The sequence below is a fragment of the Cornus florida genome, unplaced genomic scaffold (assembly GCF_030987335.1).
Source record: "Cornus florida cultivar Cherokee Brave unplaced genomic scaffold, ASM3098733v1 CherokeeBrave_3.0.0_Hap2_Chr08, whole genome shotgun sequence".
In the NCBI taxonomy this organism is placed as follows: domain Eukaryota; kingdom Viridiplantae; phylum Streptophyta; class Magnoliopsida; order Cornales; family Cornaceae; genus Cornus; species Cornus florida.
This window is the reverse complement of record NW_026775578.1, coordinates 1,845,222-1,872,168: the sequence shown is the minus strand read 5'-3', so window position 1 is coordinate 1,872,168 and position 26,947 is coordinate 1,845,222. Positions and strand designations below refer to the sequence as shown.

The 26,947-nt window shown below is 36.1% G+C and overlaps 2 protein-coding genes across 3 annotated transcripts; both read right to left on the bottom strand.

Annotated features, from left to right (window-relative positions):
- Window positions 1-24: 24 nt before the first annotated feature.
- LOC132268828 (blue-light photoreceptor PHR2) lies at window positions 25-4,635 on the bottom strand. The gene is made up of 4 exons (XM_059769681.1): window positions 3,583-4,635; window positions 972-1,189; window positions 781-882; window positions 25-555 (listed from the first exon to the last, which is right to left on the bottom strand). Exons 1-4 carry the CDS (start codon window positions 4,552-4,554, stop codon window positions 477-479), a joined length of 1,371 nt encoding a protein of 456 aa, XP_059625664.1. The 5' UTR covers window positions 4,555-4,635; the 3' UTR covers window positions 25-476.
- A 711-nt stretch (window positions 4,636-5,346) lies between these two features.
- Window positions 5,347-26,947, bottom strand: LOC132268825 (gamma-tubulin complex component 4 homolog). Of its 2 annotated transcripts, none has more exons than XM_059769677.1 (17): window positions 26,344-26,947; window positions 25,479-25,767; window positions 24,212-24,348; window positions 22,398-22,496; window positions 20,495-20,615; window positions 17,286-17,558; window positions 16,980-17,060; window positions 16,820-16,903; window positions 15,783-15,869; window positions 14,185-14,240; window positions 13,847-14,041; window positions 13,259-13,484; window positions 9,394-9,482; window positions 7,517-7,670; window positions 6,100-6,222; window positions 5,922-6,026; window positions 5,347-5,849 (listed from the first exon to the last, which is right to left on the bottom strand). In XM_059769677.1, exons 1-16 carry the CDS (start codon window positions 26,514-26,516, stop codon window positions 5,964-5,966), a joined length of 2,250 nt encoding a protein of 749 aa, XP_059625660.1. In that variant the 5' UTR covers window positions 26,517-26,947; the 3' UTR covers window positions 5,347-5,849; window positions 5,922-5,963. The 2 variants fall into 2 exon arrangements, with proteins under 2 accessions (XP_059625660.1, XP_059625659.1); XM_059769676.1 differs by having other exon boundaries at window positions 5,347-5,817; window positions 26,344-26,946.

Sequence of the window (26,947 nt, the reverse complement as noted above, 5' to 3'; positions counted from 1 at the left end):
TATAATATCAAAATATGAAAACTATGAAGAAAAGAAGAAGCGCAGTCTTGATGGAGTGACATTTCCAAGTTCACAATGACAAGAATCTATACACATATATGGCACTTTGTTTGGGACTCGAGAAATTCACGGCTGACAAAATGGATAACCACTTGTAGTGTAAACTTTTGATACATGGCAGAAGAAGTATAGAGCATATTTATTGAGATAGCTAATACATCATGAAAAAGCAGATTTGACCAGCGATCAAGAGCATATTTCCTCACCAAAAGGGGGCAGTTAAATTCCAAGCTGTAAAAGATTTAACCCAGCAATCTCTGGAATAAGATAAAGCTTACAACATGTATTTTGGCAGCCAGAAACCAGACCAACAAGGAAGACCTCACTTTTGAATAATTTTTCTCTAACATAAAGCTACAGGTTACAAAATGACAGAGAACTGAATATTCCCTTTCAACTCTAATTTAAGTTCTTGCTTAAGCAACAGCACCCGTACAAGCAGTGACTGGAGCAACATTATGTTGTTTTGCAGAACTGTATTTCTTCGTGATGAATCTGAGAAATCAAAACATGACATATAAGTGCAGATGTTTCAAGAAGACTCTACTAAAAGAATCCACTGGATTTTGAATAAACAATAAGTGAAGTACACTAGGTTTTATTAATAACCAATTAACATGATTATGGTGTGAAAATAAGCAAACCAAAATTTATATCTACTACACGATATATGTAACCTTAATCTTATTCTAGCATGAACTTAACGGTCTGTTAACTTACCTGAAGAAATCCCTCCATAACAACTCATACATCAACCAGTTCGTTCCAGTACCAGATGGGCCATTACCACCATCCTTCCGCTTCGAGGCAGCAGAAATCGTTCTGTGAATTATGTAAACATGTTGGACATCTCACAAATAAAGAATCACTCATCTGGGCAAAGCAAACTAAAGAGGTAGACCAAGTCATACCTGGAAGCACAATTCTTCAGCTCATCAAACATGGAACGGGGAGAGAGACATCCCATAGCAAGCCATGGCGAGATTTTGCAAGAAAAGTTTGCACCATATATGCTATCATTGTTGCCATTATTGGTCCCCTTGTTTGTTTGAGATTGGCATTCAGCCGCAAATTTTGTAAGCCTCTGCAATGCTTCAGTTTCACCTCCCACCAGTGAAGCATTAGCAGTCTACATGACAGTAAATGACCATGTTATTACTTGTTGACAGCGGGCAAAGAAGTCATATATTTCTATTTTCTTTTCTTTTATGATGTATACATCAAAATGTTATTGAAGACACATGTAACCGAAGTTTGCTGGCAACACAGAATGCCTAACAAATTTCATTAAGACGCTGTGTAAGAAATCAAATTGAAGGAATGCAATGACCATACTATCTTCAACAGTTTCACCACCATCTCAACATGATAGAACTACTGTAAGCACTATTGAATGACGAAACAAGTATAGGAAGGATTCACAGATGATGAAATGAGTTTCTGACTCCTGTCTAGCCTACAATGAAAAGGCCACCCTGGCAGAAGATGACCAAGTACAGCGCAGTTCGATATTCATTGTAAAGACTTGTGAGTTCCCTTTCTTTGTCCCCTCTGCTCACCTCTCTACTCCCTTTTCCTTACTTGCCTAATGGTACCTTAGTTATAGGCATAGACTCAACCTTGTTCTATAATACATGCTCCAACTTTTTGACGTAAAATAATTTCAAGATGTTGCTTTTAGCATGTTCAAGTGCTTGGTTGACTGTAGAAATGTTTTAATTTAAAAAGGAAAAAGTAGTTTGCAAATTTCAAAATGACTTAACAGATGTTTCTCAGTAAATCATTTTCAAATATATGTTTGAGAGTTGCAATGTTACACATGTATATTATGTATACACACACACACACACATAATATATAGGCATATATAAAAAACATGTATATCATCTCTACACACACATACAAAATTATATATGTGCATACCCATAATATATAGGCATATAATAAAAGGATGTATATATGATCCATATAAACAAAATATATGAATACATTTATACACATTTTTGCAAATAATCAACTTCATGTACACAAATAACATTCGCATTTATACACTAGCTTATAATATTGTAACCTTGAAAGCTTCAACCAAACACCAACAAACAGGAAGGAAAATGATATGTTTTCAATGAAAAATAGTACATGAGAAATAATTTTTAACATAGAACATTTAATGCAATGCAATCAGTCAATAGCGAATGACAATGTCAAGTTCATAATTCTTGCAACATCTTTTTCCTAAAATTACCTTTATAAGAAAGAGCTCTTTAATAAAACCTTTGAACGGGACAGGCTACAAAAAAATATGCTTTATTTTTTTATTTTTTTCTTTTGTTCTCTGTTCAGGAAGTCTCAATTGAAGAGACCAATTTGTATTTAACCACCACCCTTCAGGTGACTGCAAACACATTAAACATCATTCAAATTGTCGCGCAATCACGGCTTTCTTAGTCCCCTCTTCTTAATTACAATGTACAGTTTTTATTCCATCCCTCACTATGTTAGCCAGAGTGGTGGTTGCCTTAGGCTACAAGGTGGTCATCAGATACAAATGAAGTGCTTTAAGAATAACCGGGCAAATTTACAGCCAGCAAGAATGAAAAGTCATGAATGACAGTGAGAGAACCAAGGTCGACATAGAAAAAGAGGTTACCAATACTATAGTAACCAGAGGTATCTATGGAGTGCGGGCTACAAGCAGCAAAGGTGAAGGTCAACAGGTGGCAATAAGAAGCATCTGTACTGAGCATGCCAAGTAGTCTATACCACTGTAATAAACGTAGTAGTTGATGTCTAAGATGAGGCAGAAGGATGACGCCAGTGAACAGACGGTCAGGTCTCCAAGTAGAAACCCAACTCCATACTTAAAAAAGGGGTTTAGGCAAAGTAATAAAGGGTTGTCGTAGTGAATGCCTTAAAATCCTCAACATGGTACAAATAAAGGCAAAACAAAAAGAGAAATAAATAACAAAGAAATATTGAATAAAAAAGTAGTATCTCACAAGTGAAGTTCACAACAGAAGTTTAGAATTCGAATGGAGTTTCACAGGCAGATTTCAATTGTAACTATGTCATTTCTTAGTCACATGTCTCAAAAATCTAACAGAATACATGCTGATTCCAGTATAACAGCGTATAAGTTGCTATTTCTTTATCATTGAAACCATTCATGTATGAAGAACAATTTTAGGAAGAATAAAGAAAATCAATATTTTAAACTCCAACAACTTAGTTACTAACAACCAGTTTCATCTAGACTCTTTCGTGTTCAAATAATTCCCACCTTTCGCAAACTCCTGATCTCAATCAACCCCTACTTTTCATGCTTCCCCTGAAGTTCTATGCACAGCAACATAAATTTTCATTACTAATTTACTACGGAATGCTACTCAATTTGCAATACCAACAGCATATACACAAAGTAGTAGAAGTCTCTTAAACTATATATTAAAAGAATACCATATTAGTATCTATATTGTACAATAAAAATGGAGTTACTACAATTAAATCAAGCCAAGCTCATACCTGACCCATCGTTGCAGATGGGTTAAGACCCAGGTCCCCCAAAGATGGAATCTCCCCCGGCTCCACATCTCCTCTTGTCGGTAACCCTCTCAATTGATCCAACGCTGCCATTGTCTTCCTAATCTCCAAAACCTGCACTTTTTCTCTAAACCCACCATAATTTGAGGGCATTTCCTCCAACTTGAACGGCAAATCATCAACATGAAACAAAGTGCTTCCCCAGAAATACTTCACTTCGACGCTTTCGTCTTTCATAGCCTGCTCAATCTTCTCCTCGGCCTTAACCTCATCATGCGATACCTCTCTGTGAGCATACACAGCGTCTGCTCCAATTGCCTTGGCCAATTCAACCAAAACGGTCTCGGGCTTCCCAATCCTGACCACAAGATCAGACCCTCTGGCCTGAAGGTTCTTCCTAAGGTCCGACACCGATTCAATCAAGAATGTGGCACGGTACGGCCCGGTCTTGTCGAACCCGGAAGACGATTTACCGTAGTCTCTGGGGTCGAAGCAGTACAGGGGCAGGACTGACATAGACTCATTGGTAGCCGAGTTGAGGCACTCGTTGTCGTGAACTCGGAGGTCGTTGCGGAACCAAACGATGGAAGCTCGACGAACACCGGCGGCATTGGAGGGGTCGGAAGGGCGGCGAGGGTTTAAAGAGAGAGGGTTTTGGAGGGGGTTTGCGGAGATGGTGGATTTGAAGAAGGGTTTGGGGGGACAGAGGGAGGAGGAGAGAGAGAGGTGTGAGAGAGATGAGATTTGTGAGGGAATCCTGACCTTTGGATGAGAGGAAAGAAGGGAAGAGATCTTGGGTGGGAGGAGGAAGTGGGTAGGAAGAAGGGTAGAGAGAGAAAGAGAGATTGAGGCAGTGGGAAGAGGAGGATTTGAAGACACAATGGCGAGTTGGTTTTGCTCTTCTGGATGCGTTTTGGCTTCTGGGTGTTCTAAGGTTTGGGTGTTGGCATCCATAGTCTCTCAGCTGAGTGAATGAAAATTGAGGTTCAGGAAATGAAGATAAACTTTTATATCTCCTCCTCCTGCTCCATTTATATCTCTGGTGGCTGTGTATTAATTTGTATAATTTTTTTTTTTTCTACAGTGGTTGTTGGGCCCCTGGTTTTTGTTTGTTTGTTGAGCACACGTCATTGTGGAACCTGCTGTGTCTTGGTTTTGGGCTAAATAGGGACAACACAAGCTTTACTTCAGTATTAATGGACTTGTCAGTGGTATAGCGGCTTGTTTTACATTTTGTCTACAGTGTATCAATTGTTTTGCTATTGGTATTAAGCTTTACTATATATAGTAGTATTTGTTGTATAATTAATTGCTAATGTAAGGAGGATGCTTTGGCCTTGCGTTTATGTTCCATCTAATTAATCAGCAGTTATCTAGGTGAAGTCAACGATGAAAACCTGATTCTTCGGGTATAATATCAAACACTTAACTGAGGGCTCAATAACCTCGTTATTAGTTCAACTTTTGATTGAGTACTAATAATTCAGTCTCCTTCACTAATTTCATGGGGACTGTAACAGAGAATGGTGTTCTTGAATTGCCAAACAGTGCTTTGGCGTTCTAAAATTAGCATAGGCCAAGTATTGCTACTTGATACAATATATATAGGATTGGGGGGAAATGGATTTGAATGACCACATAAGTTCTTACTAAAAATAAAAAGTGTAATATGTATATTAAATTTGTACAAGATTACATTTCATATGTTTAAAAAAATCCCCGCGAATGAAAGAAGAAAAAGAGATATAGCGAGAAGTCGTGCCTTTCATGGAGACAACTCCAAACGTTGCAAAACATACAAGTTATAAATCCCTGAGAAATAATAATATATTTACCAACAAAAAGGAATTATAACAAAACAATAAAAATAACACATCACAATTTTTTTACAGGAAAACCTACGCACACAGCCCAAAAACTCGCACTTCCCATGACTGTGAGAGGCGGGCTGGTGGGGAACCATACCCTTTCATAAATGCAACCATCAACCAGAAATCATAACCCAGGGATGATCAACCAGAATAGGGACTGGACCCAAGAGCCTAAACCAGCCACCTAAAACACCTCCTGGCTTGCACAGGAAAATCACCGGAAGCTCTAACAATACCTCTTAAACCAGATCTGCTTGAAGTGCTACCTAACTGCCAAGGATGGAAACCTGACATCATCAAGCTGGGAACTGAATTACACCCGTACGCTAAGCTAACAAAGCATCACCTAAATTTCAACAGTCACGTGAGAAACCACATCTAGCATCAGAGTTTTTTAAAATCAATTCGACAACTAACGAACGCAATTAAAAGAGGTGGACAAGGCAATACCTTAGTCAGGCGGCTTCTGAAATCAGGGAAGACATGCAATTGTTAGTGCAAAACCGGGAGTGTGGGGCGTGGTCTGACAACATTCAGCACCCCTCTAGCAGTTGCCTTTGACACGAAAACAACAAATATCAGAATCTTACCATTCTTTAAAAGAGAAAATCCAAAAACATAAAATTACCTCAAAGAAGGAATTGTAGTTTAGACGCAAAAGGAAACGCCTAAGAAATGGAGCTCGCTGACTCCCAGCAAGCCTGCTACTTCGCAGTATAGTGTACAAGGAGTTCGATTTCTTGTTAAATTCCTGAAGAAACAAAAATGAACAATAACATTTTATAGCAAAAGTTAATTCTTATTATTACTATTATCGGTACTATAATTATATTGATGATGATTTTAATAATACAGGCATAACCAAACTTCAGATTAGTGTTTACCATGCTTTATATACTGCACACAGATATAACATCCGCAAAGTATCTGATACGGATATAGAAGGCATAAGTTGACACCAAAGACTCACATGCAGGGACGGACCTACATGTAAGTGAGGGTGGGCAATTCCCCCCTGATTTTTTTTTTTTTTTAAAAAAAAAAAATTAATATACCCTTGTTATTTTATTTTTTTCAATTATATACCCATAAAACATGAATTTCTGGGTCCATCCCTGCTCACATGAGTGCTGGTCGCAGTATATTCATGCCTTAGTTGATTTGTTAATTGGTAAAGAAAAAACCTAGAACGTAAAGTAGCAAGTGGTAAAGAGGAAATTCCCCTTCCCCATATTTTTAGGGTTCTTTTTTTTTTTTTTCTTTTTTTTCAGAAGGTGATGCATCAAATTCTTGTTAGGTAATTGTTATGGGCCTGCTGCTCACACAAAGTAATACGAGTGCCAATTAATGGTCACCGATTTGTATTTTGCACTAGAAGCACTATAAAAATTTATGGCAAGTGCATAATCTGGAAATAGAATCTTTCGGATCAGCTGATTTCGTACTCACTCAACATCGCTAAATTACATAGCATATGCAATATTGGTTGTGTGTGTGTGTGTGTGCGCGCATGAGAGAGAGAGAGAGAGAGAGAGAGAGAGAGTTTTAAGTAGATGGGATGGATTGATGGAAGGCGCATGAGATTTCAGGAGTGGGATCAGATAATTCTGAACAGATTTGGTTAATAGGAATCTGAATCCTTCAATTCCTCTAGTCAGACATCCATCAAACCGGTGACAACATGTATGTATAGACTGGTAAGCTTAAGCAAACAGGTTTCTAGCATTAGTTGACAAGCAGAATGCTGGCTGGTCACTGTTATTGCAGGTTTCCAGACAAAATGCGTGGAAAATAATTGTATAGGAAGTTAGAAATAGTTCTCAGAACCACATCCGTAGCATTAGTTGTTTACAGGAAACTTAGACAAGAAAAAAATGTCACATGAGATTGAAAAATGTAAAGTCAACTTATCATGCAAAATTGGCAAAACAATTGTGTAGAAGGCACTGAGCCATACACATTACAAGTGATTATCCTTGCCATTATCTATTGCAAGTACTTTAAAACCCAAATAATTATACAAGACAAGTTTTAGACTGTAGTACCTCAGTTATATGATCCAGTTCAACAGTATTTGCACTGCTTTCTTGGTTCTCAATGTTCCAGCAGAACTGCAGGCAAAGTTTCATTATGCTGTCCAGTATCCTTGATACAGAGCCAATGTCCAAGAAAGATTGTGAAATTAAAGCTGATAAGTATCTGCAAAATAATTTTACAAAGGTAATCAACTTACGTGAATTAGCTATCCCCGAAGTAAATTTCCTTTTGGCAATCAGAAGATCAGTTATGGCACCCATTTTAATTCATTATACCAGTTAATCAAAGGAAAGGAAGAACCAAAACGTGCAGCCATGAATACACTACCAGAAATGCTTTGGAAAGAACAGATGCATCTAGAACTTTTCTTAAATTATTCACTTGAAGCAATAGTCCCAAATGATTTTAACCCTATTGAATCTCAATTTTTATATGTTCCTCAGAACTAATGCCAACTCGTATCACTTACAGTTAGGAACTTGCAAATCCTAGTTCCCTAGTTCACAAATGTAACAAAGCAAACATCCATTGCTCTAAAACCATATGTGGGCTTCGTTCATTGCCTAAAAAGCAGAGATGAGGAACGGCGAAGATAGAGAACTGGGAACGCATTTCGAGTACAAGATTACAAATTATCATGGTCACAACAAAATTAACCACATCAAATATGATAAATAATAATAACAATAATAAATAAAAATTAATTCAAGACAGACGATGTAATAGAAGAATCTCAGGCCATAAGATAAAAGAAATTGCGCTTTTAGATCAGTAATATGTAATAGAAGAAGACAGATTCTCACCTGTTTTTCTTTACCCCTTGAATAGGTTCACTTCAGTTTTGTCAATGACTCGTAGGATTATGACCTAGTTTCAGTTGATTCTTAGGAACAACTATCAGTGATCTACTGATTACAATATTTCATGTCAGGTTGACCTTTCCCTTTAAGGATGTCACATAACTAGTATTCCTATTCCTTTTGAAAAGTCGATGTACAAAGACTAAATTTTCTGAATTACCCTTAGGATTTTATAACTTTCTAAACATGTTAACAATGTAAGTTTTAAATTTTGGAGGATTAGTTTTGGACATGTAAATCTTAAAATAGTATTGGGTTTGTTTAGGATTTCAAAGAGAACAATGTAGTAAATGCATATCCCCTTAAAAACTTAGAATCCCCTAAAAGAACAATTATTTTGGTGTGTTGGGGAAGCGGAAACACATGAATACAAAGATCCAATAAAAGCCAGCAAAACAATCACACAAATACAAGATATAACGTGGTTCGGCCAAAACCAGCTTACATCCGCGGATGAGAAGAGATTCCACTATGATTCATAGAGATATTACAACAATAAAGTACTAACACCACGTACATGTCTTTTCACCATGTACCACTCCACGAGCCTATCTCCTCGCTACCAGCGTCAACAGTGTTTTTCCTAATCTACCAACCCATAAACTACCTTTACCCATCAACTCCCTCATGAGACTACATCTCTCTCAATCTCATAAGTCTCAACTCACAACCTAGGTATCTATTTAAAGAGTTCCAAACTCAATTCCTTGTTGGACATGGATTACAATTCCTTAGAGCCCAAGATTTGTCTAACAAGAAATTACCTAACAAAATACAATTCTAAAATAGAAACCTAATTAAACTACGAATTTGAGACACAACTTCTAACATGGTGTGTGACGGAGTAGTGCTTTTCACTCGAGTCTGAATGCATTAAATACAATGCCCCTTTAAAAAGTTAGGATTTCCGTGATGGACACTAAATTTAAAGAAGGAATAAACGATTATAGTACATAATCCACTCTTAACACATAACATTACATCTCATATTAAAGATGCGACCAGAAACTTCCCATTTTACTTACTCGTGATGGAAGCCCACCAGTTCAGTGAAATCATGAGAATCCTGAATATGAGCTTGCAAAACATTCCACTGAGATTCTATCACATCCACCTGCGAAAGAAACAGAAAACTTTTGAGTGGGTAGCAGGACCCAAATGAAAATGACATGATAAAAATTCTAAAGCATCTTTCTGGCTGCTTGGAATCATATGTCCACTTAGGAGTGCACATGATTCGGTTTGGTCCAGGCTTCTAGAGTGAACAAGGACCAAAACGTCCCCAACAGTTCTATAGATGTCTGAAGCAAACCGCATAGTAGGGATAACTGGAACCGAACTGGACCAAACCAAACTGTAGATTCTAAAGCATCTTTCTGGCTGCTTGGAATCATATGTCCACTTAGGAGTGCACATGATTCGGTTTGGTCCAGGCTTCTAGAGTGAACCAGGACCAAAACGTCCCCAACAGTTCTATAGATATCTGAAGCAAACCGCATAGTAGGGATAACTGGAACTGAACTGGACCAAACCAAACTGTAGATTACTGGTTTGGATCGGTTCAGTTCTACTATATTTGGAGATGATGACTGAGATTTTTGGATGTCTTGGGTTCAACGAAGATGATGAGTGAGGCATGCTTATGTCTTGGGTGTCACTGGAAATGATAGCAGAAGAAGGAAAAAATTTGTTAGACGGTGGTTGTGTTAGAGAGAACGGTGGCTGTGGCTGTGGCTGGCTATGGGTTGAGAACGATTGTGAGTAGGCGGCGGCTACGGTTGTGAAAGAGAAATGCTGATGCCGAACTATATGTTGATTGTGGTTGTGGTTGACGGTGTTTGGTGGGGGGGGGGGGAGAGAGAGAGAGATGGCGGTGAACGAAAAGATGGAGAGAATGAGATCGAGATTTTGATAGATTCAGATCAGGGTTACAGATGGGGGAGGTGCTCTGCATCGGTCCCAGGGATACCCTGATTAATCTAAAAATACATATATTAGGGTTACAGGTTAGGATTTAGAAAGCTTTACAATATATATATATATATATATATATATATATATATATATATATATATAATACTAACAGCTTGGTTTGGTCCTTACAGACCCCAAATCATGAATCGAACCAAAAAGAACGGGTTATCCAGAAAACCAGACCAAAACGAGTGGCTTAGTTTACTGGTTCTAAAGGTCTTTTGTGCACCCTTAGCCCACTCCTATAGAAGCCCCATGAAGAACATTTTTGTACATATATTTACTCTTTACAACTGATCTCTACCTTCAAGGGGAAAAGAGGAAGGAGGAAATTTGCAGAAACAACTCTTGGATAGCAAAAAGGGAAAAGGAAAGAAAAGGAAAAATAATGTACGAGCTTATAGCTATGCAAGTCATCCAGGTAGCAAGAAGATTGTCAATGTGCAGGTGTTAACTTGCATTGAACCAGATCACAACACATTCCACTACCACCAAGAAGAGAATAGGTGATGCTAACTAAGAAGAAAAAAGAAAACGGAGTAATTTTGTACAAGCATGCCATAGCTCGTGCCAACAATCCAGTAAAATGAACTACTCCACTAGTGTCAGATCATGCAAAAGAAAAATATCATAACTCAACAAAGCTTTTTCCCAACTACTAGAGGTTAGCTATAGAAATCTTATTTTTTTCCAAACCATTGTAATCTCCTAGTTTATCTCAATGGTTTTTACTACAACCATCCAAAAAATGTGTTAATTTCTAGTTACATTCTTTCTTGTCTTGCAGCACATCCATATCAGCATAAGACTCGATGCATATGCTGTTACTTAACTGTGTAACATTCTTACCCATAAAGAGTGACTAATCTAATAACTGTTTTATAGAAATTGCCTTTCAATCTTAGAAGGATACCTTAGTCACACCATATAAGATGGACAATGCTTGCCTTAGGCCATATAAGAAGGAACTTCCTTCTGCAAGTGATGTGGCCCAACAAAAATTTAACATGTGTTTAAGAATATATATAATAGTAAAAAATTAAAAAAAGGACTAAATCCATTTTTAACGGTTTCTCGGGTACATAGAACCCATCTACGAGAGCTCTATTCCAAAACCCTAATTGCGCCACTGTCCACCACCTCTCCATCTCTCTCTCTCTCCACTACTACTCCCTTCGTCTTACCACCATTGATAAAAGAAAAAAGTCAATCTGCTTTAATTTAACCCAAACTCAAACACCCATATACTTGACACAAATGGAATCCTCAAAAGCATTATAAGGAAAAAAAACTTCACAATTAAACCTTGTTTCAGAGACACCCACCAAACACAACTCTCCAATTGAAACCAAAACACATACAACAATTATCCAAGACAAACCCCACCATTACAAGAAAAACGAGAGAGAGAGAGAGAGAGAGAGCTATTATTGTTGTTTAATAGATTAGTATAGGAAAAGGGCAGTGAAGAGAGAAGGAAGCAGAAAAAGAAGAGAGAGTAAAGGAGAGAAATTTCTTAACTCAAAGGACCCCAAAACAACAAAGATATTAGAGGATAAAGCAGTATAGGTAGAGATATATACGAAGAGATGGCTTTAAAATGAGTCAAAAGGTATAGATTGAGGAAGCTTATTGAAGATTAAACATGCAATTGAAAGAGAGAGTTGAAGGACTACACATGATCATGAATCAGGTGCTAATTTCTGCTGTTTTATTTTGCTTTTCCCTTGTTCAAAGGTTTTTGCTTGGTTTTGGCCCTTCTCTGATATGCTATTGTCTTACGGATTTTGGTTAATGGCGAAAATTGCAGACAGATAGAGAGGCGATGGATTTTCAAATGGGTTCCCTTGAGTTCCAGTTAAAACGGGTTGAATCCATTTTAGTTACTTTTTAATAATGTTTTAAATTTTGAACACGTGTCAAGTTTTGCTTGGGCCACATCAGATGTAAGAAGGAAATTCCTTCTTATATGGCCTAAGTATTGTCCATATAAGATAATAATTAAGAGAAAGAAAACATGCATGGGAAAAAAGACAAGAAAAGAAATGTAAATAAAAGATAGAAGGAAAGAAGATGAAAAAGCTTCCATTCGAAGCAAAGTAAACAACAATTTGGAATTTCTTATGAGTGGTTAGAGCATTTTTCTTCCCATTTTAAATTCTACACGCACACTTTTTTTCTCTGTTCTTTTACCCCAATCTAGAACATTTTCTTAACCACAATCAAGTATATAACTGTCATATGGTTTTTTTTTTTTTTTATCTATCTTCATATTCTATATATCTTTTCTTTCTTTTTTTTATAGGTAATTCTTATTCTATGCATCTTCCATTTCGCTATCCCCATAACTTGTGTACGTATGTACAAATTTGCATAGGTATGCATCATCTCAAGCACAATACATATTACCATAGAGTACAAGGACATCCCACGCTAAGTTTTTGTGCTTGATGTGTACCACACTTTCGAACACCTAAACACTTTGTGACCATGCAACACATCTAGCAAAGCTGACTGTTCCTGAGATGTTAACTGAGGCTAATAAAAAGCAATAATAGAGTGCTGAGTAAAGTATGTAAAATTGCCCAGGCTGTCGATTACCATCCCCAAGAAGAAGTGTTGCCACTAACATATTCATACGATAACACATTTCGTCAAGTATAAATCAACTTTAGAATCTTAAAACAGTATCAATCAGAAATCTAAAAATATGACTTAAGGAAAATTAATAAATTTAAACAATGAACAAGCAGTTTTGCCAACACATAGAACCTTGTATTTCTACTAGAAAATATTTTTAAAATAATACAGCTTTAAAAAACTATAAGTTACTTCTATTCATATATAGTTTATATAAATTTAGTTTATAAATAGATAAACTGAATATGGACGTAAAGGTTCTACAGTATTTATCACCTGGATATAAAATTGAAGATTTCTAATCAAGAAGGCCATATGCTCCCTAACACGCCACATTGGCCTAAAGCGTTGTCGTCTCTGCTGAGTCAATGAGCATTTCATACGGTCATTACGACGTCTGGCAAAATCTGTGTGATCTTGATGCATCACAGAAGCCCATGATTTTTCCAATTCCATTTGCGTTCGCTTAAGCCGGAGCAAATATTGGAAGATCCTGCGATACCTGAAGCATACTTATGGTTACATACAAATATATATATATATATATATATATATATATATATATATATATATATATATATATATATATATAAAGGCCAGTAATTTCAGTCAGTACCACCTATTAATAATGGCCAGTGACTACACATGCACAACCACAAGCACACAATTGAAAAAGAAACTATGTAAATGCTGATTTTCATTAAAAGAATAATAAAAATGTTATTTTCTATTCAAGGAAAAAAAAAAAAGAAGTTATTTTCTTAATAAGACGCCAGATTATTAGAGGGTGGGAGAGTTTTGTGCATTAATTCAAACCTCAATTTAAAAGAAAACATAAATAGGTGAGCCAGTTAAGGAACTTACTTGGAGAGCACTTCTTGTGTAAAAAACAAGTGCAAGGGCCAATCAACAGAATATTCAAGGGCAATAGCATCCCAACCATCAAGGGACATATCTGAAAAAGTTTCTGAGAGTGCACCTGAGTCTCCATTAGTGTAAGCTTTTGCCTTTGGCAAATCCACTTGGGAGGGTTTAACCATAATTCCAAAAGAAGGCATCCTAGGAGGAGTAGGGGAAAAAAAAAAATTAACTGCATGTTGTTTACAAAATTACACATTGAGTCAACTGGAGCAAACCAAAAACGCCATTTGGACAGACCCTATCTTCAATGAGACATTAAGAGATTCTATATGGGCTCTAACCGTAAGGACACCCTTGAAAAGTATTTATCTTCATCACCAATAGTCTTTATTGCAGCCTGCATTCCAAGTATGAACAAAAATTATACATGAATGTTTTTTAAAGACTTCTTGTACTACATCAAGGACTAGGAAGAAACAATAAAAGATACAAAATCCTGAGGCTACAAAACCACCAGAAGCTCGTAGAATTAACAGTGGAAGAGAAGCAACCTGGGTAGAGCAACTCTCAGGCCACAGCTATAAAAGGATTGACTTAAATATAGTAATTGAATTTACATTAATTCTTTGACCAGTTTGAGTGGTTAAATTTATTGTTGATGAAGTATGCAAGAAAATTATTAAAATAAATGTTTTATGCAAATTGTCTTTTTTCCATATCACAACACTATCATAAAACTATTAAATTTTATAAAAAGACTAATGGTACCACATCAAGGACTAAGACGAAACGTCAGAAGAAACAAAATCCTTTGGCCACACAATTCAAATTGCAAAACACCTGAAGCTAATTGAAATGAATAGAAGTACCTGGGTAGATTCACTGCACACCACAGGCCACAGCTATGCAAGGATCACTTAAATAAAGTAATTGAACTTACAGTTAAACCTTGGCCAGTTTAAGTTGTCAATTGTTTGATTGATGAAGGTTAAGGATCTATAGTTACTTAGGAAACGTAAATTTACTTTTAGGAAGAATATCATTTTGCAGATATACAGATAAGGGAAACTCCTAAGACATGAGACTACATAAAAAAAACCATGAAGTTTCATAAAGAAGGGTGTAGCAAAAATTAAACCACATGCTATATAACAAGTGAAGTAGCATGGAAGTCAAATTCATCTAATCTAAACCAACTCCATGTAAAAAGAGAGTGTATGATGGACAATGTGCTCTTTCAGACAAGAGGTACAGAAATTTTATGCTATATAATTCTTCTTCATAAATAACAGAAATGACAAGTATGTAAAAAGAGTGTTTGACAAAGTGCAGACACCCTAGGTTGTTGAGTGAACCATCCAACTTGAAGTATTTTGCAAATATCTCAAATATCACTCTGAGCTTTTTAAATAAACCAACTTTAAATGAAACTATACTTTGTATAAGGTTATAGAAAATGAATTTTCAATATAAATATATAAATATATATATATATATATATATATATATATATATATATATATATATATCAAGAACATGCATAATGCACATGGCTTTTAACAGGTGCAGTGAGGCACCTGTCATGTGGCACCAATCTCCCTTAGCTGTTGTATGGCCTTTGTTCCCAGTTTGATCAAATTTAAATGAAACTAGACTTTGGATAAGGTTATAGAAAATTAATTTTCAATAATAAAAAAATTCAAGAACACCCATGAGACCGTGCAACAACTAGGTGCTGATACACCCAATCCCTGGCTTGGAAACTAAGAACCCTCTCTATATAAGCTCTCTTTCTCTTGATCCAATCAATAACGTATCAAAGAATCACTCAATTCACTAAACCGTGATCAGAAAGTTGGCCAACGCATCTGTGATGTATCAAGATCTAAAAACAGTTTCTCAAATCACTAAATCACAAATCATTTCACACTAAACTTACGAGATGAAACGGGACCATAAGATCAGCTTCAGCGGTGGATTGGCGAGGTGGTAGACGCATCAATTGGCGACTTTCCTCAAGAAAACTCTGGAACATTAAATCAGTACTCGTCAAGATCACAACCAATGTCTCGAAATAATAATAATAATAATAATGATAATGATAATGATAATAATAATAATAATAATAATAATAATAATAATAATAATAACAACATTCATAAAATTTGTACAGACAGCATTTCCTGCCAATCAATGTAAAAAAAAGTTCAGAAAGATCATATTTTCTTTTTCTGTCGACCATCCTTAGTTTTTAATGCATGTTCATATAACTCGAGTATGAAAAGAATAATAAGTATCAAAAGGAATAAAAAACACAATCATCCTCTAGGAATGCCTAGTTCAACCATGGACTAAAAATGCAGGGAAGGATTCAATAGATTTTCTTTACATCATCTTTTTCTGTTTAATATCAACAAGAAAACCACAGATAGTGAATGATAGAAGTAAGAAAAACCAAGTCTCGAACAAGCACAAACTGGTTCTACTAATTATCTCATTAATTACTTTTGTTGTGAAGTTTATGCTTGTTATCTTTAAATATGTATAGATCTAATATACTTTGCTTATAAAAGCATACATATATGTATAGATCTAATATAAGCGGTGAGCATAGCTAATAGAGTCACTAGAAAATTTCAGTAGTATAGTGACGTTGAATACATTTCTGTTGCTTAAGAAGAGTTAACACTTAACAAGGGGCAAGATGCAAACAAATGCAGTAGAAGATTCCATCAATCATTATTTACCTAACAATCAAGAAAATCATGGATATTTAACATCTTTACAATTCATCTGGATATAAAAATATAAATCAAGCCGTGTGGATTCAAACTATTTCTTAACATTGCTACTTCATTTCAAAGCCCCCACACACATACATAATAACAATCTCCACATCATAAAGGAACCCACCAAGAATAACTAAAAATAATTCGCACCATAGGAAGCAAAAGTGCAGTGTTGGTCATCATTTACCTGGAAGAAATCACCTTTCGCTAAAAGAAAGTAGTCTTTAAGGGCCTTTAAGTGACCATTTAAGTCAGCACGCACAACCACAAGCTGCAGTTATGGACGGAAAACAATAATGAGATTTTCTTATGATATGACGTGAATTAGAAAATTTTGCGTTCAGCACCTGCCAAAGATGAGTGGCTGCAATAGACCGAATCGAGTCAATGGCGCACTCAAATGATCTTTTGTGGAACTCAGAAGATTCCTGCACACAGTGAACCAACAATTTAGCCAAAAAGCAAAATGCAGGGATACAGGAACAGGAATTTTCACTATCAGCAAACATAAGTAATCTGCCAAGTCCATCTGACTGTACTTAATGTTCAGACGTTATTGCGTGCAGTTAATGTAACAGAGTAGATCAATAACCCCATATGGAGGTTGATACAAAATGTTAATTACAATCATATTATGGCTAAAGCATGAGGACCTTCAAGTCTTGAAGCATAGCTTCAATCTTATCAGCCTCAGATTGTGGAAGCAATTCTTCTCCAATTAACTGTGTATCTAAGAAGGGTTCCTTCTGGAAAGAAATGCGCCCTGTAAATCCTTGACTTCTTTGCAGGCCTCTAGGCATCCGTTGATGAGATGAATCATCCTGGAATCGGAAGGCAGGACTTGGATTCCGAAGAACCCTGACTGCTTTTCCAGAGAAAAGAATGGATTCTGCAACACGCATGGGAATATACTCCGGTAGCATATCCTGCAGACAAGCAGAAAGCATAATTCACTTGATGCAGCTATTCTGTTCAATAGATTAGAACACAATTAAAGAAATGTGCAATATAACCAAAAACAGGAAGAATCAATAGCAAAAAAGTGACACAAATAAATGTTATAACTTATAACCCCAATTCCCAAACTAAAATAGAAAAAAAATCTATAGAGGTAGATGATTCCTGATAGGAGCTGCCCAAATGTAAGAGACCCCAGGATTTTCCACGAAATAAGATGGAAAAGGAAATGCAAGAGAGACTAACAAACTCATAGTTGATCAGTAATTAGATGGCATTGTTATCTGGGAAACCTTCATTCTATCAACAAAAACAGGTTCCTTGATCATCTCAACTTTCACATCCCGTTGAAGGACTTTTATCTTATTCATTTCCTACTTCACCGCAAAAACTAATAGCTTTCAATTTTCATTATGATGATATGTGAAAGGGAAAAAATTGCAGAAAACAGTAATCATTGAACACTAACAAAAGGTGAACATGCTGTGTTATACCCCATTCTGATATTCAAGGTCCATCCTATACATCATCCCACCTCCATTTCAAACAGGGTTACAACTTATTTACTACTTGTGTATATCTCCTAATATCCAAAGAATGAATTATTGAATTGTGACGAGTTTTTAAATCATTTAGAAAAATGACGGGTAGCAATATGATACTATAACTTGATTCAATTTCCATGGTCCAATAACGGCGGGTAATATCTGTATGAATCTCTTGCATCTTAACCCCAAACGGCATTGTTGACTATATTACTAGTATAGATAGCCCCACCACAAGACTGCACCAGTTGGAGATTTAACTGCAAATCGTTGGAAACATCCCATGCTACCATCATATGCAACAATATCAACTTATTTTAATCTAAAGCCAAATTTTTATGCCTACCTAAGAACAATATGGCCATCTGAATTCCAAACTCAAGTTCTTTCCATTACAATAAAACTCACAATGTTGCTTAAATGATTCAGTATCCCATTCCTTAATTCAACAACCTTAATCCCCACTATTTGGAGTTGCACATAACACCATTGTCTGCAATCAGACTCTGTGAAACCATATCCTTGGTAAATTCAAGGCAACCACTAATTATTCTGATATTGAAAGCAAACACTTTGTGCAAATAATGTCAAAGGTTCGATCTTATCCACTCTATCCCTCTCAGCATCCTCGATTAACGGGGACCAGGGCTCGAAATGGAGTGGACTCGTATGAATCCAGATACGGATCCATATTGTAATGTCTGGATACATTATCCGAATTCAGGTTCGAATTGGATCCTATGGACATGAACCGTATCCGACCCATATAATTTAACCAAGATCCAAATAGAATAAAATGTACTTGAACTGTGTTGGATCTCAGATAAAACTTGATTCTTTAAGAATATTCATATTAATATCCATATCCATTGTTGTTGTTGTTGTATCCATTTCTGACCCAAAATCCGTGACTGATTTTTTAACAAAGATCCATATCCAACTCGTTTTTGAATCCTGATTCAAAATTAAAATCCAAACCCAGTAAAATGGACTCCAGATAGGATCTCAGGTTGAACCCAATCCATTTTAAGCCCTTATGGAGACCACATCAAGTAATGACCCTACTAATTATTCTGACGCTATATGCCTAGATGCAACGGAAAAACTTCAGCTCCCAAGTGTGAGCACGCAGATTCAAACATCAAAGTAAATACTTGGTGCAAAAATTACAAAAGTTTAAGTCAGCACTCCCCATTAACCAAGGCCACACTATGTAACTGCCTCTTTTTACAAATTATTCTGAGAAGAGTACAGACCAGGAAAATTTTGAAGCGTCTTTATTTGAATCATTTTCCAACTTATAAAGGTTACAATTTTTAACTCCGATGAAGGAGGTTTCAGGTACATATAAACCTTTTTTCCTTTGGGAGATTCCACACAATTCACTGGCTTTATAACTACTACATGTGTCTCTATCAGCTTTTATTCCTCCATAAATTCACAATTCTCCTTCATGCAAGATAAAATTAAGAAAAAGCTCCCATTGTTAATCACACTTCATGTTCCTTTTACAATTTAAGTATCTAGCCTCCATATTTGTGTAAAGGAGTTAAGCCATGTGTTCAGATCCCATGTCAAAATCTCCATACTCTTCACATTCACAGAATGATCAAAGTATTTTCCTTATTCCATGTTTTTTTTCCCCATAGGGTTGGTCATAAGGCAAAAACATGAAGGCACTTGTGCAAACAAAATCAAAAAGTTGGTGGATTTGTTTGGAGAAACGATTTGCACCACGGAACCAGTATTTAAGTGAAATACACAACTAGTTGCAATATTCAAATCTATAAAGAAAAAATAGAACCTAATGACTTTAGCACATGGAATGGATAAGTAGACAACCATCTGACAGTTGAATGGACATATAGACTCTCTTGAACTTATTGCGACCAAGGAGAAAGTTCGACAAATGTGGCACTTGTTGCGTCTACTCTTTCAGAAAGGAAAAAGAAAGTTTCAAGCCGATCGCATATTTTCATTAACTCTTTTTTTTTATAAATCATATCTTTTAATTAAATGAAATCAAGCAAAGACGACAGTTACGAACTGTGTCTGCAAACGCAATACCATAACAGAAAATGATCAGGAAAACTCCCTAAACCGCCATGACTAATCAACTTTTACAGAAAGAGCCTTCGGATAATACAAAATTTCAGTAAATATATATACATATATATATCGCAAATGTCACTTAATTCACTAAAAATTGTATCGCGTGAACAAAAGTGGAAGATTAAGCCACAAAATCATTACCGATCTAGATTCCTTCAAGATATTAAAATAATAAATTAATTAATTAATTAAAATGAGACAATCCGGATAAGCAAGGCAAACAATGCAAGAGCAACGGTTTAATATACCAGAGAAATATGAAACCCTAAGTGCCAATCTGTCAGAGATGTATCATTAGTTGACATTTGTGCCAACTTTTCAAGCACATCTGGATGAGATGAGTCATGTTCTGCATCTCTGTCTTCCTGCCTGAAAATAGATAAAATCAATTACCCAGTTTCAAGAAACCACAAAACTATAATGCAAAAGTTAAAATGCAAATAGACATCAAGTGTAGAGATCATGAAGTTGTACAAATGTTCAATCACTGAAAGAACCAAAAATAAAGGAATAGGGGAGAGGGGTTTAAATACATCTATGAAAAATTACAGTCAATCTTCAAAGTTCTCCTACATGCATGTGTGAGATGTCTGTTTAAGTAGCCATCACATGGTCATACTTCCATAAAACACAATGTTCCATTATATTGTGCCAATAAAAGAACTGCATACAAGGATTATAACTTATCTTTTTCACTCTCTTCCTCATCTTGCTTTCACTTATTGCTTCTACTCTTATTCAATAAGTTATCTATCTTTTTACTTTTCCGTTTTCACTTCTAAGGTCCTGAGAAGCGAGAATCCGATTCTCTAAGAATAGCATAAAAGCGTACTTGCATCTGGAACCAACACCAAAGCACTGCCAGAAGGATGGCGCACTGGACAAAGGGTGAAGGACTGAAAAATAAATGGAAGATTCACAGTGGACATAAATCAAAATAGTCCAAAATAAAGAAACAGAATGCTGCGTAAAGGAACAGCTTATTATTGCCCAAATAGTGGGAGCTGCAACATTAAGAATAGCAACAATGCCAAAAATGACAGTTAAAAGAAATCCTTAAACAATACTAGTGTTTGATAATACTGCTATTCAAAATTAATATTTAGCAACAAACGGGCCAGTGGCCTAGCAGTATCAGGCCCTTAATTCCCAAAGGGAGGTCAAGGATTCAAGCCTTAGTGAAGGCATGTGTGTGTGAGTACCAACTAAGAAAATAATAATAATAATAATATTTAGCACATGTACTATAATTTATGAGCACCTTCGTACAAATCATGAATTAGATACTAATACTAATTTAAAGCTACCAGTCATAATCATTTTCAAGTAACATAACACACAAGCAGTACCCTTAAAAAAGCTAAAACAGGTGACCATGTCAAAAACAGTGCTCATGTAAAATATTCCCTAATCCCCGCTTATGCATTACGGAACCATGAACTCTTAAATTGCACAACATTAAAATAACAACAGGATTTTTATCAAATTCCAATTTCAGTAACAAAATAAAAATGTTCGCTTTGATAGCCATCTTTTGCTGTTTCAAAACATGTATTGCTAATAAACATTATAAGCTGGCCAAAGCCATTGCAGCACACTAGTAGAAGTACTGAAAATAAGAATGTAACAGCTCTCACCCTAGCTAGACACAATATTATCCGCTTTTGGCTCCCCCGGACCAGAGACTTCCCAAGGGGTCATCCATCTTGGTACTACTCCAAGTAAAGCACACTTAACTACGGAGTTCTGATGGGTTCATGGCCATCACGGCTTGGAAACACGTTGTGTCATAGAAGGGTGTTGAACCGTACATATAGCACTTCCCCTTCCCCAGGCGATGTGGGATCATGACACCCTATAGCCTGCCAGTGTGGTAGCTCGTCCAGTGTCTCACACCCGCCCACAGAGGTCGTCACAAAGAATGTTCTCTTTCATAGCCCTCTTTTGCTGTTTCAAAACATGTATTGCTAATAAACATGATAAACCAGCCAAAGCCATTGCGGCACAGTAGTAAAAGTGCTGATATGGAAACTAAAATTGAGGGTGGGCTATGGATTTGATTCCTATTTTTGACAAATAAACATTATAGACTGGATTCAACCAAAAACATAAATGTGAGAATCAGTTTTCCAGTCAGCAAAGACCCATTACCTGCTAATAAAAAATTCTTCATGCTGGTCATGAAGAATTCCATAAATCATCCAGGAAGCAAGTTGATTGTACATGACTTGATGCCCATGCCAAAGAAGCCTATGCATTGTGCAATAAAAAAAATTAGTTTGGGTATCATGCTGCAAGTCAATAATTGTGCCTTCACTTTGCAGATTACTACAACATAATTAACAAATTACAAACGTGTTAGGTGAAAAGACCAGTCATGTCATATAGCGGCTACAATTACAAGCAACCCCATATCCAAAGTCTAAAAATACTTTCAGTCAAAATAAAGATGAAGATTACAAAAATTTGTGGATCAGGCACAGTTTAAACATCTTTCACAACTTCTGTATTTGGAGCATAGGAACATATTGAAACATTGTTTTAAAAAAATTGTCTTTATTAAGAAAGCCATTAATGGGCCAAATAGTTGCTGAAAGCATGGTCTAATAAATTTTATAGCGAGTTCTTGAGTCCTAACTTTACCCAACTTCTCTTGGTGGTTCACATTTTGTAAGACAAGGTAATAAGTCGGTGGATCTTGTGGCTAAAGAGAGTAACCACAGCATATTATGGATTTGAAGGTCAGGTAAAAAGACATGCTCACAATGAAAGACCTGGGTCATCTGTAATATTTTTCAGGATCCACAAAGCCAAGTTATGTAGTGATACGACTCAAAGAGGATATATGTTTCTTGTATGCTGGAAGATAGCACCATGCAAGGCATAAACAAGCTGAAACTCCTGTCGATCATAATGTTATGTTTCAAATTAAGCTACATGTGCTATTAAATGACACGTGAAGGTGTATACAGGTTTGCATGTATTTAGCAGCGATAGGAGTAGATATTAACCTTATTTCCAATTAAGCTATGTTAGCCATTAAATGACACAATGAGGCATCAATACAGGTTTTGCGAATTGGTTATGATAAGAGCATACATCATCTTTAAAGGAGTCAACAAGGTCATGCACAAGCAATATCTGCTATCAAAAACTAAAAGTGGTCCTGGTGAAAATCTTGCATTTTTTCTACCTAATTAGCAGTAGGGTACTAAGAGATTTGGGTTTCTTTCTTAACTTTTAAGCCTGGTGATCATTTAAGACAACATCTAATGGTCGTGTTTTTTTGTGTGGCAATTCAATGACATGGAAGACTGAGAAGCAGCAAGTGTTACCTATAGAAAATGTGTTGAGACGTATCAAAGGTTATCGTCCATACAAGTTAATCTCCAAGATTTGCCTGTTTTAGTTGTTGGTCCTAAAGAATATGTCATGATTGTGAGGCAACAATGTGATACTTCTCGGGCAGTAGGTATTTGATTTCACCGATAACTAAATATAACAAAGATACACTCTTGGATAGACTGCTTCGCCGAGCATATCAAATACCAGGAGGATTAATAATCAGATAGTAGTACATAGAACTAAGTGTTGAGACAGATCACAGGGCAAATGCTCATATGAACTGTTAGACAATGTGGGGAAAGACTAATAGCCAATAGATGCTTGTTTGAGTTGTTAATCCTTTAACAATGTAATGCTACATCCAGGTAACAATCTAACAATCTTCAGGAGCAACAAACTTGGATAATAATTAGCAACAAGCTGAACATCTATGATACATTGCGAGGACAACAAAATAATTAAATATTTTTTAAAAAAAAAAACATGTGCATGCAATTGCCATGTGGTCATGAATATATTTGACAAACAAAGTAAATATAAATATAAGGGGGAAAGAAAGTGGATGGAAAATACTCATACTATTAATAATAAGTAATCAAAGTGAACAACAAGATCCATACCTCTGAATGCATGTCTGCAATTCAGGCACCCCACAGTGGCATCGTTTGTGCAAAAGGTTAAGAAGTCGTCCTCCACAAATACCATCACGCTCAATCTCTAGAATGAGCTCGTAAAGAGGTGGCAGAAGAACAAAAAACTAGGAAAACCAACCATCAACAAAGAAACTCAGATGAAAAAGAAAAATCATATCTTAGACAATATCAGAAAAGGGACATGTTGAAATTAGAGATTTAAGTCATAAGGAAATCATTTTGGAAGCGGAAACAGATTGTTCTTGGACAGAGTTAACCTTACCAACTCACATCAATACTTTTTTCAATCTTGACTTGTAGTGAACAAAATTAACAACAATATTTATGTGTACGATCAATACAAAGAAACTAAAGATCATGCAATCGAGATAGGGGGTCCAACAACCTAGAAAATCTAAGACAAGGAATCCATCAGAAGCTCAAACAAAAGAGCATGATGAAAAATATTCTACCAAACAAACTTATAAGAGGGATTGCGTCACCAAGAAAGAAAATAATCTACTGCACTTGGCTGATCTTCAACAAGACCTTCAAAGTGCTGAGATTCAAGAAATGCCTTGACTTTGCAAGGAAAAGCCACATAACCCTAAGTAAACAATACAATAAAATACATAAAAATGACCACAAAACTGCTTTCAGATTATAGTTGTAAAAATTTCTTCTTCATTAGAATTTTTATATAATATTGTCCAACAAAAGGAAAAGAAAAATAGACTTGAAAACAATCTAAGCAAAAAAAAATCCAGCAGCCCCTTGACGGATGGTGCCCAATTTTTGCACCTAATCTCTCCCATCAACTAGAACAATATAGCAGAGTAAGCCTGGAACAGGGTGAAAGCTACTCCACATAATCACGTTCCCAGCACATCAATGTTGGTGGCCAAACTTATTACATTTTTTCATAGTTGGCGAAATCTTCTAACTATCTGCCAACTATTTCCAAAGTTTCACCTGTACTTTTCTTCCTTAACTAAGTAACATGGCTGTTATGTAACATAATATTCGTTAACAAGCGAGAAAATCTTCTCCTATTGATCAAATTTCAGAATGGCATAAAGAGAAACAATCCTTTGTGTGAATATACAAAGAGCAACTATAAACCAACATCAAAGATATTCATCTTTCAATTATTTTGTTTTGTCTTCACAGAGAATGCACACAAACAATATAAAAAAATGATTACCAAAAAAAAATTACTACAATAAAAGAGCCCATGGGATATGACCAGACCTACCTTATTGAGGCCTTGGGTGACTGTTGCCAAGATGGGCATAGAATCTGACAACAATTTTTGTTCAATATGTAGAACGGCTGATCTGTAGACAGACAGCACCTCAACAATGCCATTAGCAATGGCCCTTCGGTACACACTATGCTTCTTTTTCCCTTTCAATAATTCAGATGTTCGAGACAAAGGAGACTCATTCCCAGACCTTATCCAACTTAAATTCCGGGATTTAGTTGCAAAGCGATCGAGCTCTCTGTAGTAAAACCCTAATGTGATTATCCTCTCAATGACATCCCTGCAAACATTAGCAATACCGCATGAAGTGCAAATGCATAAGTATGCTGTTCAATCAAACAATTCAAGAAACACATAAAGAAAATACAAAGCAACAGGCCACAACAAATTGTTTTACTTCCATCCGTTGAATTGCCAGGTAAAATGTTGAATGTTAAAGAAACAAAGGGTTTACAATTTTAGATTATTCGTATATCAGGACCCAGTAAAACCAAAAAGAAAATCAATCTGATACAACCGTTTGATTCAATTTATGAGAGTTATTTAATTTTCAAAGGCCTGAACAACAAAGTCTCAGATTTTTTTTTTTTTTATTCAACTTTTAGACTGGAAATAAAAAATAAAAGAATTGTTCATATATTCAAGAATCGCTAGTTAAAACCCAGCAGAGGCAAAGAATGTCAAGAAATGAATAAAACAATTGTTCATATATTCAAGAATGGGTAGTTAAAATCGTAGTAGTGGCCAAGAATGTCAAGAAATGACTGTTATGGTCGATCCACAATATATACAATATATCCAAGAATTGTGACCGAGAAAGAAATGAGAGATGAACTGATGATTGGGTTTTGAATACCTTTCGCTGGGTTCTATAAAAGAGATGTCGGGAGCAAGCTTGAACGTGCGTTCGTCGGAGATGGGTGCATCGGGAGATAATTGGATGCCGCCGAGAGATCTCTGGTGTTCCCTTTCGTCGATTATGAGATCTCCAGTGTAACCTAAGAGTGCCAGTAGGAGTTCGTGCAGCATCGATGATCTCTTGTATTACGAATGAATGCACTCGCACACCAGAGTGAGAGACGATTTTTTATTTTTATTATTTTTTGTTAAATATTAGAGACTTATAAAATCTGACGGATCTTGAACTCGAACAATGGAATCGAATCCAAATTTGCCACACGTAATTCCATCGCAAGTTCACAGTATGAATTTCTCACTGGCTCTTGACCAACCGATTCACTTTCGAGCTTTCGAAACCCTAAACCCTTCACAATCCGAACAAAAACTTTGGAGTTTGTTCTCGTCCAAAAGACTCACCGATTGCTCCGTGACATCTTCTGCGACTTCTTTGAGAATTCGATTTCCAAACAATGTACATGAAATTCCTTACAGCAAGATTAATTGTGATAGAGGAACCGGAACTGACGCTTAGCCGCTTAGGTCGAGCGTTTTAAAAATAA